Source organism: Aptenodytes forsteri, unplaced genomic scaffold (assembly GCF_000699145.1).
Source record: "Aptenodytes forsteri isolate BGI_AS27 unplaced genomic scaffold, ASM69914v1 Scaffold241, whole genome shotgun sequence".
Taxonomy (NCBI): Eukaryota; Metazoa; Chordata; class Aves; order Sphenisciformes; family Spheniscidae; genus Aptenodytes; species Aptenodytes forsteri.
Window position 1 is genome coordinate 3,645,000 of NW_008795252.1, and position 13,593 is coordinate 3,658,592.

Here is a 13,593-nt window from a genome sequence, read left to right on the forward strand (position 1 = left end):
GGCTCATGTTCAGCCGGCTGTCAACCAGCACCCCCAGGTCCTTTTCCTCCAGGCAGCTTTCCAGCCACTCTTCCCCAAGCCTGTAGCGCTGCATGGGGTTGTTGTGGCCGAAGTGCAGGACCTGGCACTTGGCCTTCTTGAATCTCATACAATTGGCCTGGGCCCATCGATCCATCCCCAGTCTTGGGGCTCCCCACTCAAGGGTTTTCCTCCCTCTTGCGTACTGAGCGCCCCATCACACGCCGTGGTAGCACTTCATTCATTGGATCAGGAGTCATGTTTTTAGTTAGTTCGGTTGTAAAAACCTCATTGAACCTCATTGTAGTTGTTTTTTAAAAAGACGCTCACCTTACTATGAATTAAGCCCAGTTTCGATAAAATCCTATGTATGCAATAGCATGAATGAATGAATATTACTGAGGCTGATGCATAATAATTATGTGAGGCTGACAGATAATTTCCATCGAGGAGCAGGACTGTGTGCAATTAACTTGCTGAAGGAATTACATGGACAATTATCGTATATTTTGGGTAATGAAGAAATGCCAACTCACTAAATGGATGTCTTCTGAGTAAACAGTTATGTTCAGTTCAAACCTCATTTATATAATGAATGATATTCAAACTGCATTTGGACTATAATAGATACAGCTCAGGTCACCAGCTAATTTAAAATACATATAAATAATACAACTCCCTTGCAGATGTCATGAACAGAAAGGACCAAATTTGGAGCCTCTGGTCTTGAAAATGGGAGCCTTAAGTTCAGAAACGCCACTAGACTCATTTGGCAAACCCCTGCACAGCTTCACCCAACCTTCTGCAGGTCAAAGGAGTAAGTTATTGTTCCTACCACGTGAGACTTCTCCACCTCCTTTCCCCATCTCCTTAACCCAGAACTGTCTTTTTCTTTCCTCCTCTGAAATACAGTAGGGTCCTAAGATAATTTCTTTCCCCCAGAAAGTTATTAACTCTTGAGAAGAGGGGCTATTCCAATTCTAACTCCATCAGGTCTTTCACAAGAGCACTGCTTTTTCCAAATTGTACCCTACTGCAAATAGAGATAAATCCTTTCAAGAACCGTTTCAGCCTGTAGAAGCAACTGTCTCCCAGACACTCCATGATTGACCAGTCCCAGTGCACAGTGGTTACTCTCAGGTTGTCTCTCAGTGATCACACACGCTTTGTCATCAATTTTTTTCTTAGCTTTTCATGGATTAATCGTCCTTAGCAAGTCAATGGCTAATAGGGGGAGGGCTGTGCTGTGTTGCTGCAACATGCAAGCAGATGCGCTTGAATTTTCTGATGTCTTCCCCATTGTTTCGGCTGAAATTTTTGGGGATGTCAGATCATTTTTGTACTGACACAGAAACAGAATGCATCCATGCAGAGCATTTACAATACAGCAGACCAGACTAAGATAGAAACATTTTAAATGGCAAAGTTTTTAATTCAGTCTTTAATTACTACAGGAAAGGCTTAAATGCATCACTCAACTTGGTTTAAACTTTGGTGTGTTTTTTGAATTGTCAAAGGCAGAGAGTAGATATTTTTCCATTTAAATCAAAATTTGCAGACTTGAATTCTTAGCAATCGTAGCACCTTACACAACGAAACTTGTAGTGATTATGGATGGCTTAGAGTTCAGAGGTAGATTCAGCCACAGAATCTGCTCTCAGATGTGAATATTGAGAAGTTCAGAGTTGTTTATTTTTAGGTTTAGAGAGGAGCCATTCACAAAGACAAGAGGCAAATATGGGTTTCAGTGTGGGAAGAGTGGCATTCTCACTGATCTTTATTAGCCACTAATTTCATAGATTAGAAAGCTTTAATTAGTATTAACAACATTGAGCCACCAAAACATAAAAGGGAAACAATTAATTTACAAGTTTGTGTTCTTATCCTACTGATATCCAGTTAGGAGCTGAAACTCCTGGGGTTCAGCTGAAGCCGAGAAAGCTACTCTCTCTGTCCTTCCTCCCATTTTGATGATAGGAAGCATCTTCCTCTCCTCTTCCTCCTCTTTTCTTTGCTTTGGGAAAGCAGTGCAGTTACTGGGGATTTCTCCTTTCCTTCCATCCTGTCTCAGTGCTCTCGCCTCTGTGAATGTTGCAGCAAAATTTGCCTTCCCTGTTTTGGCTGAATTCCACCACGTCAGTCATCCTGTATGCAGGAAAGAAAGAAATCACTATGAAATGGGTGGCTTGATCCAACTTTCTTGATTCCGCTGAGACGGCTAAAGAAATCTAGTTACTGTGATTTTGGCTTTATTATTTACCCTCTGTGGGGCCTTTAACCATTCATTTAACTTATGATATTTACAGACAGGCATTAGCTCACCTACCCATCCTCTAAGCTAACAGGAAGCTATGCTAGCACTAACCCCATGCTAATATATTTGACCTCTCATCAATGTGTATGACACTAGCATTTTATTTATCTCATTTAAATAGTGTCTGTCTGGCTCACAGTTCCTGTAAAGTACCATGCAAACAAATCCTCCATGTGTCTTGGTTATTACTCTGTCTGTAGAACTTCTTAAATGGGTAATTGCCACAGGAGTAGAGTGAACACTTTGAAATTACTAAGGGCTTTTCAGGAACTCGGTATTAATAGTTAATTAAGCTAAGTAAAAATGTCTTTTAGTTAAGGGCATAGGTAAATTTAAGAGATTATATATTGCTTTTTCTCCAGCTTTATAATTAAAATTAAGTCCCACAGAGGATCTATACCTTTTGTATCCATATCCACCCCCCAGCAAAATTCCTTCTCTTCCTGTAAGAGAAGGAATAGACTGCTATAGACCATTGGCATAGTATGGTACGTTTAGCATAGAAGCTGCTATACATTGCTTCAGAATTTGTTTTCTTGTTAGATGAACGCTCAATATTTTTGGCAAGAGAGCTATATTGTTGTTGCTTTGCAGGGCAATCATGCAATAGGAGGGTTGTGGTAAGCAGAGAACATATCTCTCAGCCTGAATCTCTCTAACTAGAGCCAGCCTTGAGGTGGATTGACCCCTGAAGAAGAAGGTATTGCTATTTTGGCTAAGTTCTCACAGAGCAATTTGCCTGAATGCTGCTCTGTCACTCTTGTTCAAACAGCGGTGTAGGTGATGTAAAATTAATAAGCCGTATGAGTCATATACACATGATATTGTATTTATAGCATTCTTGTGAGGTCTCATTAACATGTATTAGAAAAGTGCTTTGAAATTCTCCGGTGAAAGATATCATATCACAGAAATACAGAGTATTTTCCAATCTTGACATCAGCTTTAATCAACTCTTCAATTTAAATTGTCTAGACCTGAACTTGAGTTTGGGATCCTTTCCCTCAGGGTGGCAAGAAGGTTACAAGACTGAAATGCTCCCAAACTTCTTGGAAAACTGAGTGAAGATCCAAGAAGTCTGTGGCTTTGGCACTTCCCATGTTACATTTGTACCATAAACCATGCAGATTTTCTCTAGTCTTCCCCATTCAGCTGCAATAGCAACAGTAGAGCCACATAATTAACCAAGAAATATTCTTTCATTACTATTCGTTAATGTAATAGCTGGGAATTTAGGCTCAAATAGTCAACCAAAACATACTCCTTTGCTACTGAATTCGGAGTGGGAGGAAGCGCAGTGGGGGAGAGAACATGAGTACAAATTGCCTTTTCTTCTCCACTCTCATTTGTTCTCAGTACTGGGCGGGCTTGCTGCCTTCTGAAAGGGCGGGAGACAGAAGCAGGGAGTTAAGGCAGCAAATTGGGATTAGTCACTGCAGCGATCATGCATAGAGGAATATGTGATTATTTCAGGCTGACTTTTTTTGGTCTCTTGTCAAAAAGCACAGTTTCTGTGCACAGAGTAAGTGGAGACTTAGCAGAAGGATTTTCTGTGCCACCATTGCTGACATTAGAAAATAGTTTCACAACTGAAAGCTTTTAAAAAAAAGTATTTGTGGGGTTGTCGTGTTAACACGCAAGACCTTGACCTGAAGTAAGGATGACATGCTTCTGCACAGAAGAGAGGAGATACAAACCCCTTATCCTCTTGGGGAGCAAAGCAATGAAAATTAAAATAGATTCATTATCCCATAGCTGTGCTCGATGCCTGCAATGCAGACTGAAGAAGCAGTGAGAGCTCCTGTTAGGACTGGAAACCCATTGGGCTGGTTGCTGTCACCACTGGATGAGGTAACCAGCTTGGTCTCCAAAGGAGCAGCATCAATCCACATCAGTCAGGAGCAAGAAAAAAAGGGATACAGAAGAAGGAGAGAGAAACTGCAGAATACAACACACAGATAAATCAGTCAGAGATACAAAACACTTTCTAATCTACTGTTTTTTAAATTTTATTTTAAAGGTGAGGAATGTGGGAGCAAATCACATGCAAGTTTTATATGAAATTTGTTTCCTATTTATATATTTTCTAAATATATATTTTCTAAATATATGAAGCAAGTTACAGAAGCTGTTGAGATTTATTACAAACCTCTATAAAAAGTAGGCATTCTTGCTTATTTATGGCAAGACAGTGTCATGTACAAGGAGCAGTAAGGAAGGCAGCAGAAATAGGTACTTGTGTATATAGCAGACTTGTGTCTGCTGTTACTGGCAGAACAAAAGGCAGGTAACAGTATGGAAAGACTAGCATCAAATAATGGCTGCAAAAGTCTTCGGGGAAAAGGACAAAAGATTAGTCTGTGTGGGATAACCAGTGAAGGGATTCAATAAGTAAGCTGACATCATCAAAACATGCAGGAAACACATTTTAAATATTAAGTGTTCAATTCAACTCTTAATTATCTAGGATAACAGGAGCTGGGATAAACCAAAGTCAGAGGTAATAAAACATTTATAAACAGGGCTCTAAGAGTATGAGCAATACATCCACCTTGAAAACTTAAACAAATTTCTGTAGTGAATAGCTGTAGTCTTGACCTGGAGCCAGCGGAGAAGGGAAGAGCCTGAATGACTTCTGCTGTGCATCTGTCCTTGTGTGGCAGCCCAGGGCAGCCAGCCGAACTGGGAAAAAGCAAAGCCAAGATAACGAGAGCTTCAACATCTGCCCGTGCCCAGAGCTGACTGTGCTGTGTGGATGGAGCCCCCGAATTTGATCACCCAACGTGTAATAACAGTTCTGACTAGCAGTGGCTCTAGGGGGTTATTATTCAAGGCAAATAATGCTGTGTCAAGCCCCTTATGTTTCTCCAGTTTCTAACATGACACACAGTCACTAAAATAGTCCTTGCTTTTATGAACCTTGTGCTGCTCCCACAGCAGAACAAGCCCTCCTTCTGTTAATTGAGACACAGAAAAATGTCTTTAACTTCTCAAATTACTGAATCTTTTTTTTTCCTCCTTCCCCGAACTTCCTTGCTTCCTCCTTCTGCCAGAGATCACTGTAGCAAGAAAGAAATCAAACAGCACACTTAATGCAGATAATTACTTCCTGGATGGGATCATTTTTCTTTTGGATATGCTGTCTGACAGTTAAAATCTCAAAGAAAAAAAAAAAGAGAAAAATATCTGAGAGGTATTTAATTAAATCCCTCTTAAAAAAATTCTGTCTTACCAGGGCAAAATCCTTCTTATCATTTTTTGTGTATGTAGAATCAATTAGTTATCACAGTTGTAATTTCTTCTGCCCTTTCAGGAGTTTTGTTTGAATTATAATCATTATTCTATCTGTGCTCTTGGTCTTTCTCCCTAGATCCTCATGCTGAGCTGCTTTTGCAAAAGCATGCTGGAATTTCTTGGAACAGCTAACATGAAATACTTAAAATGAAACAAAACAAAACCCACCAAATAAGATGTGGATATCAAATACGTTCTTAATTTTTCAAAACATAAGTTTGAATAAAACAATGGACAAGTTTTTCAGCTTCAGGTAAAATACTTGAGTTCTCTCAACAAATATAAACCAACTGCTAACATCAGTGAGTTAGCCTAGTACTTCAGGAATCATGCTTTGGCCCATTGGAACTCATAAAGGCCAGATTTTTAGGTCTGTGAAGGTACAAATTGGTGCCAGTGGGATTTTCAAAAGCAGAAATATATATACTGGATCTGTAAATACCTTTGAAAAATCTCAGAGTGCTTTTCACTTAGTGCAGAATACACTGCCAGTACTTTGCCTAGCCATGAAGGCAGATCAGAGTAATGTTGGGGTTAGCCACAGCGAGGGATGGCGCACTTCTGAGACCACGTGTTGAGATCACAGCTTCCCTGGGGTGAAATAAGGACAGATGATCTTGCCATTAACTTGGCAGACTGGCACCCAAGGGGAACAGATTGGATTCACATTTGAATGGAAAAGGTGGCTTTGTTTCCTTCCATCCTCACATCTACAGTTATCAAACTGTGCTGTAGCAGGTGATGATGAGAATTGTATGCATTTATTTCAAGCTACATTCATGCCAGATTGGACAACAGGTTTTTTCTGACCTGCATCTGAATGATAGCTACTGGCTTTTCTAGGACAGCTTAATAAAACAGTATGGTCTTTACTTTCCAAATTCTGCCTTACAATGTGTAGATGCAGACTGCTTTTTGCTGGCAGAGACGTGGTTTTGTGTCATTTGGAATTATTTGTAATATGATTGTAGCAGAGATTTCAACCAAGAATGGGGCCCAATTATTGTAGGAAGTACAATTTTTTCTTTTGTTATTATTTAATTTGATATGGAAGAAGGATTTGCTCTGTTAGCCCTTAAAACTTACAGGTAACACAATGGCTCATGGGCTGAACAGGCTCCAATGCACTGTTCTGCACCAGGCACAATACTGGACCTCATTTTATTTCTCAGAGCTGCAAAAGGAGAAAACTTTGATTATTAAGTGAAACAGATATGATCTTGAATCTTTCTTTAGATCTCAAAATCTTCTGTCCCTCCACAAACTTCTTGTCAGGTTAGGGAGCTAGCAATGGGGAAAGAGTCTGGGATAATAGCACCTTGTGTCTCATAGTGGTGTGAAGGGGAAAATTCTGAGGAGCTCAGATGTACCAGTGTGAGGCACAGAGCCTCATCCTAGGGAATGAAATTGTTATGTGCTCATAAAGATCACTGAATTGCAAAGCTGTCCAGGACTATAAAGATGTAGCGCTCTCATTTTATTTTTGCTTCTGCGTGCCTTGGTAACAATTGGTGTGGTGTGATTTTTTTTGATTTCACACTTGCTAATTGCTATATGTTTCAGAAGCACGTGTCAGTTTTGTTTCACAGCAAGAGCCCTAATCGTGAATAACTCCTCGTCACTGCTGTGCACTTTCAAATCTATTCTAGGTTAATCAAAAAAGTCACACATTATGACAGTATGAAGCACTCGGAAAGAAGCCTGTTTTTATGACAGAGGTGAAGACGAGTTACACTGAGGCAGTGTATTTTGAGAGAATAAAAGATCTCCCAAATCTGTATTCCTCTGCACGTGTTACTTTGTACATAACGGGACTTTCATGTGGCTCAAGGGATGCAGGACAAATTATTTCATAAGGATGATATGTCCTTGTACTGTTTTTCCAGTGAATTGGACACAGATGGGTCTTCCATTACCATCACTCATGCATGTCTTTTTTTCCCCCTTTCAAGTAGAGACAAACAGGAAAAAAAAAAAACCCCAACATTTCTCCAGCTTCTGTTTTTACTGTGGCCGATACGAAGACATTCCTGCTCTTTGGAGCATGGTCTCTAGTATTTGGGTCTAGTCTTTCCTATTTATGCAGACTTTCTGCACTTGTGTGTGTCTTTATAAGGACATTGATGTTCTTCTCTTGCTGTCTTTTTGGTATGCAAAGTGTGAGAACTGAATGAAGAGCTTATAGGGCTAACAAGATGAGAAAGAAGAATACCGTCAAATAGATTATAGTTTATTCATAAACTTGCAAATACTCAATGCAAGTATGAATGTTCACTTTTTCACACACATACTAAGAAATGTATTTGCAACAGCAGGGATAAGCAGAGCATGGCCAGTTTGGTTACCATAGATAAATACATCTTTGCTTATAGGCTGAGCTGTGGTAACTGATTGTGTTTATGATCCAGATCTTTGGGGTAATTTAAACCAATGATGGTGCTTGAAGCGAACTCAGAGTATGCACCCAGCCTGTTACTGCTGGTGTTTCATTAAGCTGTGGAGAAGCTGTTGCTTGCAAATGACTTTTGGTGCTGTGAGATGTAGGGAGCTCACAGTGCTGTTGGGTGATGAGTTTCTCCTCTGAAGAAAACACGATGACAACACTGAGTGTGCTCTCAGCGCTCTCGGTATCACTTGAGAACCATCACAAGAACATGCCTGGAGCTGCAATACTTAATATAACCTATTGTAATTTAGCCACAAAACCCCCCAACCAAACACCAAACCTTTTCCCTTCTCTGCTGCTTTAAATTTCTAAAGACTGATGGGAAACAGCTTGGTCAGGAGCATACTTCTGTCCACTGACTCTCCTGGCGCCTGAGTTAGGTGGCAAAAATTACATCAGGAATAAACCTGAGCTGAGAAACAAAATGTAGTCTGCTGTTGATAGTAAAGGGGTTTCATTGCTGTATGGGCACACTGGAGTGGAAGTGGAGGAAAAAACGGAAAGGTATCAGTAAGGACCTGGCAGAGAATAAGTCAAGAATGTATTTAAAATTTTAAAAAGCTATAAATAACTAACAGAAGCCACTCATTTAGCTTGGTGACCAAACAGCTCCCATTGCCATGGGGGCTCAGTGCTGCCAGTGTGCAAGTTCTTGCATCTTTCTGATGGGTAGGTTGTGTATGTAAGCGTACATAAAGGACCATGCTCTGCAAGTGGAGAGATTTAAAGGTGCACACTTGACTTTTAAAAAAAAACTTGGTGCCCAGCCCCGATTTTTTTAAAGATCTTGTAGATACTTATCTGCATTGTAAGACACCTATACACATTTACAAAACTGATCTTAGTGACTTTTCTTGGTCACATATGTGGAAAAAGAAGAACCCGAATTTTGGTGTTCTGAAGTACAGGCAGGTGTGCTCACAGGAGGATCATGAAAAATGTTTTGGTTCAATCAAAGAGTTGGGCAAAAGCTTAGGCAATTATTTATGGCTTGAATTTTGAGTGCAGGAATTGATGAGATAAGAGAGATTTGTATATTTGCATTGCAGTTATTGAGAAATGACCATACTGAGACTGGCAAATGGCTGCCAGCCAACTAGACTAAAATATTTTTTGCCTGGATTAGTGTAACGCAAAATGACCGGTGCTTATGTTTGGAAGTACCACTTGCTGTGAACTAAAGAAAAGGCAAAAAAATCCATGTCATCATCTCCATCCTTCCCTTTCACTGGTGACAAAAATAATTCATAAAACGGAAGAAGCAATGACATAAACCAGTACATGGTGAATTCATATCTAGACATTAACCAGGAAAGAAAATCATTACCACTTTTAAACAGTGCATATTTTTATATGTCACATTGATAATATTATTGTATAATAATACATAATACAACAATGATAATATATTGCATTGTCTGGTGACCTGAAAGCTTTTCATATTACCAATGAGTTAATGCCTATGAAATAAAGCTCAGTAAATATTTACTGTGGGGTATGTCTGGGAAAGGTCATGTTGACTCATTTAAGGTCATGCTGTTTTTAAAATCATCCTTTTCAGAAAAGACAATAAAGGATTAGCATCCTGAGTTAAAATGAGGTAACAGTGTTCTAAAATTATATATTTTTGTTTTACAGTCAACTCTACTTTAGGGAACAGACTTCCCATTGACGATTTCCACACACCCTTTTCTCAGCTGACTTTCATCTCTCAGTGTATTAAGCCTTCTCTTGCCTGGCTAGCCATTGTCATGCCTGGGGAAAAGCTCTGTCAGGTATTAAAAAAGAAATATATAAAAGAAAGCTAATGGCTAAAGTTTAATTCTATAAATTCTGCATTCTAAGGGTTTGTAACTGCCAAACCAGCTAGAAATTTAATCTGTATGCTCTCCATACTATCACTGCCAAGCTACCTCAGCCTAAGATACTAGGCTGATGAATGTATTTATAAAGGTTTGTCTGCATCCCTGTTGGCCACTGAATTAACTGCCAAGTGTAAAAACCACGTGACAGCAGCAAGGAATAATAATTTGTATGAAGAGAATACCAAACCTGCAGAACAGGGTTCTCAGCATCACCTAATGAACCAAGACTTTTATTACCCTTTGAATGACTTTTTAGCAACCTCACTTCATAAAAGACACAAAACAAATTAGAAGGAAGTTTCAGAGGTTTATTGCTCTTTGGCAACTCAGGAAGAGAGACCTTGATCTCCTGATTGATTCTTGTACACAGGGCCAGCCTTTGTCACATAGGCAGAGGATTTATGAACTTGCTTACATCTTTTGCTGAGTAGGACCTTTTGTATGCTTAAAGTTATATGCCTTGCTCAGTCATGGCCATCATGTACTTTTATACAGCTGAAAAAGAGACTAGCTAAACAAAATTTAAACCTTATAGTATCAACTTAGACAAAAAAGATTAGGAGCCATAATACATAAAAATGGCAGTACAAATCTGAGTTGCAGCTGCCTTCATACCATACACAGCTGATGTTTCTGGTCTCATCTGACTCTTGCTGTTTAAAAGGAAGGTGCACAGAGAGAGAAAAGTATCTGCAGAAGTCAGTTTGTTTAATATTAAGTGGGTAAAACAAATTCTTCAGATCCATCTCTCCATACAGAGTACAGAGGGAGCTTAGATGATGAAATTTGACCGTATGCCCAATTTTTAGTTTGATAAAACGAAGCCAGATGAATCTCACACCAAGTGCATAAAAGTTCTGACCAACATGTCATTAAGGCCTCCTCACTTTGAAGGTAACAGGAAATTCAGTATTTTAGTTATACACACAGAGGTGTGCAGAATATTTAAGCAAGTTCTTGTGATAGCACACAAGTGGAACTCAATGAAGGATAAATGCGGTGGCCCTGTATCAGAGTAGAAGTAGAAGGAATTATTATTTTCCTGATCTGGTAAACACAGTTGTAGAATATTCTGCTTTCCGAGTCGAAGCCATTAAGCTGGTAGGAGAGGACATTGTAGCAGAATTACATCTTTCACGAAAGCCATATAACACTCAGTAACCTGGACTGTCATCCCTCTGAAAGGTAACAGCAGTCATTCTCCCCTGGCCGGTCACTTCCTCTGGGCAGTTGGGGTGGCACGTGTTACATCTGAAAGGACTTTACCCCTGCAGCTGAGGATCCTGACTCCGTTTCCTAAGCTCTTTGTATTTGCTCCTCTTATTCACTTCCTTCAAGTCAACCTGCAGCAGCTGTACTAAAAACTAAATGCTTGATACACTACGAACAAATAAATCCTGCTGGAGTTAGCCCTGCAGGGGAAGGTGGCAGTGACAAGCTATGAGTTTTTGTGGCATTAGAGAGTTTGATAGTGTTCATGACTACCGAGCAGCACGTTGCCAGCAGTAGTGTGATGGAGAACTCTTCTGTGGGTAGGAATTTATCAAATCAGTACAAATGGCTGAGCTGACCCTAAAGCCACACTAGAAATGAATTGAAAATCAGGCTGTAACAACAGCTGAGATGTTTGGTGTGGATTTGCAATTAACCCTGTGCTGTACAGAGAATTACAGAGCTCATCTCTTGTAATCAGGGAGATGGCACTTGCCTCTCTTTCAGCACAGGTTAGGAAAAAGCAAAAAAACCCCAAGCCACCAAGCAAAACAACCAAACCCACAAAAACCTGCACAGCAAATACTTTAACAAGGGAAGAAAACATTCAGCCACAGGCACTATGTGTAAATAACATGAGAAAATCTCAGCAGGTTATTTGGTCAGCTCTTGCCAATTTAGAGAACACGTGAGCACAACAGGGTAATCAAAGGGCAGAATATCAGGTTCCACTTGGATCTGAAAACAAAATAAACCTGCGCTTGAACCTGACTAGGCAATCTTTCAGGGGATAGCCATAGCCACACTATGGTTATGGCTTTGGGCAGAAAGGTAGTAAGTAATTTAGAGCATGGAATAGGAAGACTGGTGATCTGGATTTAGACTTTTTTTCCTGACCATGCCGTGACTCCTGTGACCTTTGAAGAAAGGGTGGTGGGTGTTTGGGGCTTTTTTTCTGGGGAGGATGAGGGGCAGGGAGTGATAGAAAAATGAGTGGCAATAAGGCAGACCAAGTACTTGTTTAAGGTGAACTCCAGACCAAACTGAAGTCAGCAGCTTAGATGGGGGCAAAACGTACCCCACATCTGCTTCTGAATTCTTCATGTCAGAAAAACTGATTTGAAACAGAAAATTATTATTTTTTTCTATTAATGGCCCCTTATTTCAAATTTCCAAACCTCTCTAGTAGTCTCAGAACATATTTGAAAAAATAGAGGTTTTGAAAATACTTAAGAGCACTTTGGTGCCTAATTCCCATTAAAATCACTTAGAGTTACGGAACAAGGAGTTAGGCTCCTGGAATAGCCCCCATCTGTAAGTTCATTCATTGGTGTCTAGTCTGTCCTGTCATTATAGATTAACATGGGGGGAACAGAAAGTCTTGTTCTCTTCCACCATTTCCCACTAAGTTGCTTTGTGATTTCAAATGAATCCGATAACCACCTTGGTCTCCAGTTTCTCAGATAAACGAAAACTCTAACTTCCTCCCAGCTGTGCTCTTTGTAGATAATGCAAATAACAAAGCATTGCATTCTGTCTTTAAGAACTAGTTCACTTGTGCACATACAAAGGGTATATATACACCCTATCAATTAAGAATGAAGGCATTTTCACTTTTGTAGTACCCATAAGGCTCAGTCTCTACCCCTCTGTCATACTCTCTCACAGAGCTTGTAAGACAAAGTTCAGCTGACACCAGTCCAGTCCAGTTCCTCTCAGCTGCACAGCCGTAATGGAGCACACCATGGTCAGAGTTTTCTCATGGTGCAACATCAGTCTTCACGTGCTGTTGGACATCAGGAATTTTCTGTGCGACTTTCAAATGTCACCTTTCAGCATTAGTAGCTGTTCAGAAGCTGTTTCAGCATCAGAAGCTTATATTACAGACCTGTCATTTGCACAGGTGAATCCACAATTTTGGAGCTGAAGCACTAAACAGCATGAATGAATTTGTCCTTCATCATCCAGAAAACACATCTCCTCCAATATTCCTTCTCATGTCCCATAGGGCACTTTGAAATGTAAGATACCTCAAAGATCGTTTGACACCATGGAAAGAGAGATTTCTTTCTAATAATCCAAGTTCTTCAAAACCCACATTAATTTCTCACTCTGCCTTCTCCTTCAGCATATTCCTGGGGTGATCTGTTCCATCTTCTTTCCTCTGTGATGGAGAGGGAACTGAAGTATACTTGGATGTGTTTCGACCTGTGGTCGCTGTGCTGTGAAAGCACTTACTCTCAATTGACGGAGACTATGTACATTTTTAGGATAATGTGTATGTGGAGCATACTGTTCAATTAATTCCTTTTCCTAGAAAGTAATCTTTCTTTTCCTTTCCCCCTAACTTCTTTTTGGAGTTTAACAGAGGAGCCACCTAACATGAGCTGGTCTTCCCACCTGACCTATGTACAACTCCGATCATATTACATTTGTTCAGGTAG

At 40.0% G+C, this 13,593-nt stretch overlaps 1 protein-coding gene across 1 annotated transcript in view; it reads left to right on the forward strand.

Annotated features, from left to right (window-relative positions):
* PTPRO (protein tyrosine phosphatase, receptor type O) overlaps window positions 1-13,593 on the forward strand; it is a 145,310-nt gene that overhangs the window by 53,717 nt on the left and 78,000 nt on the right. The window contains 1 exon segment of the mRNA XM_009278985.2: window positions 10,747-10,831. Within this exon segment, the coding sequence (XP_009277260.2) occupies window positions 10,747-10,831 (85 nt within the window).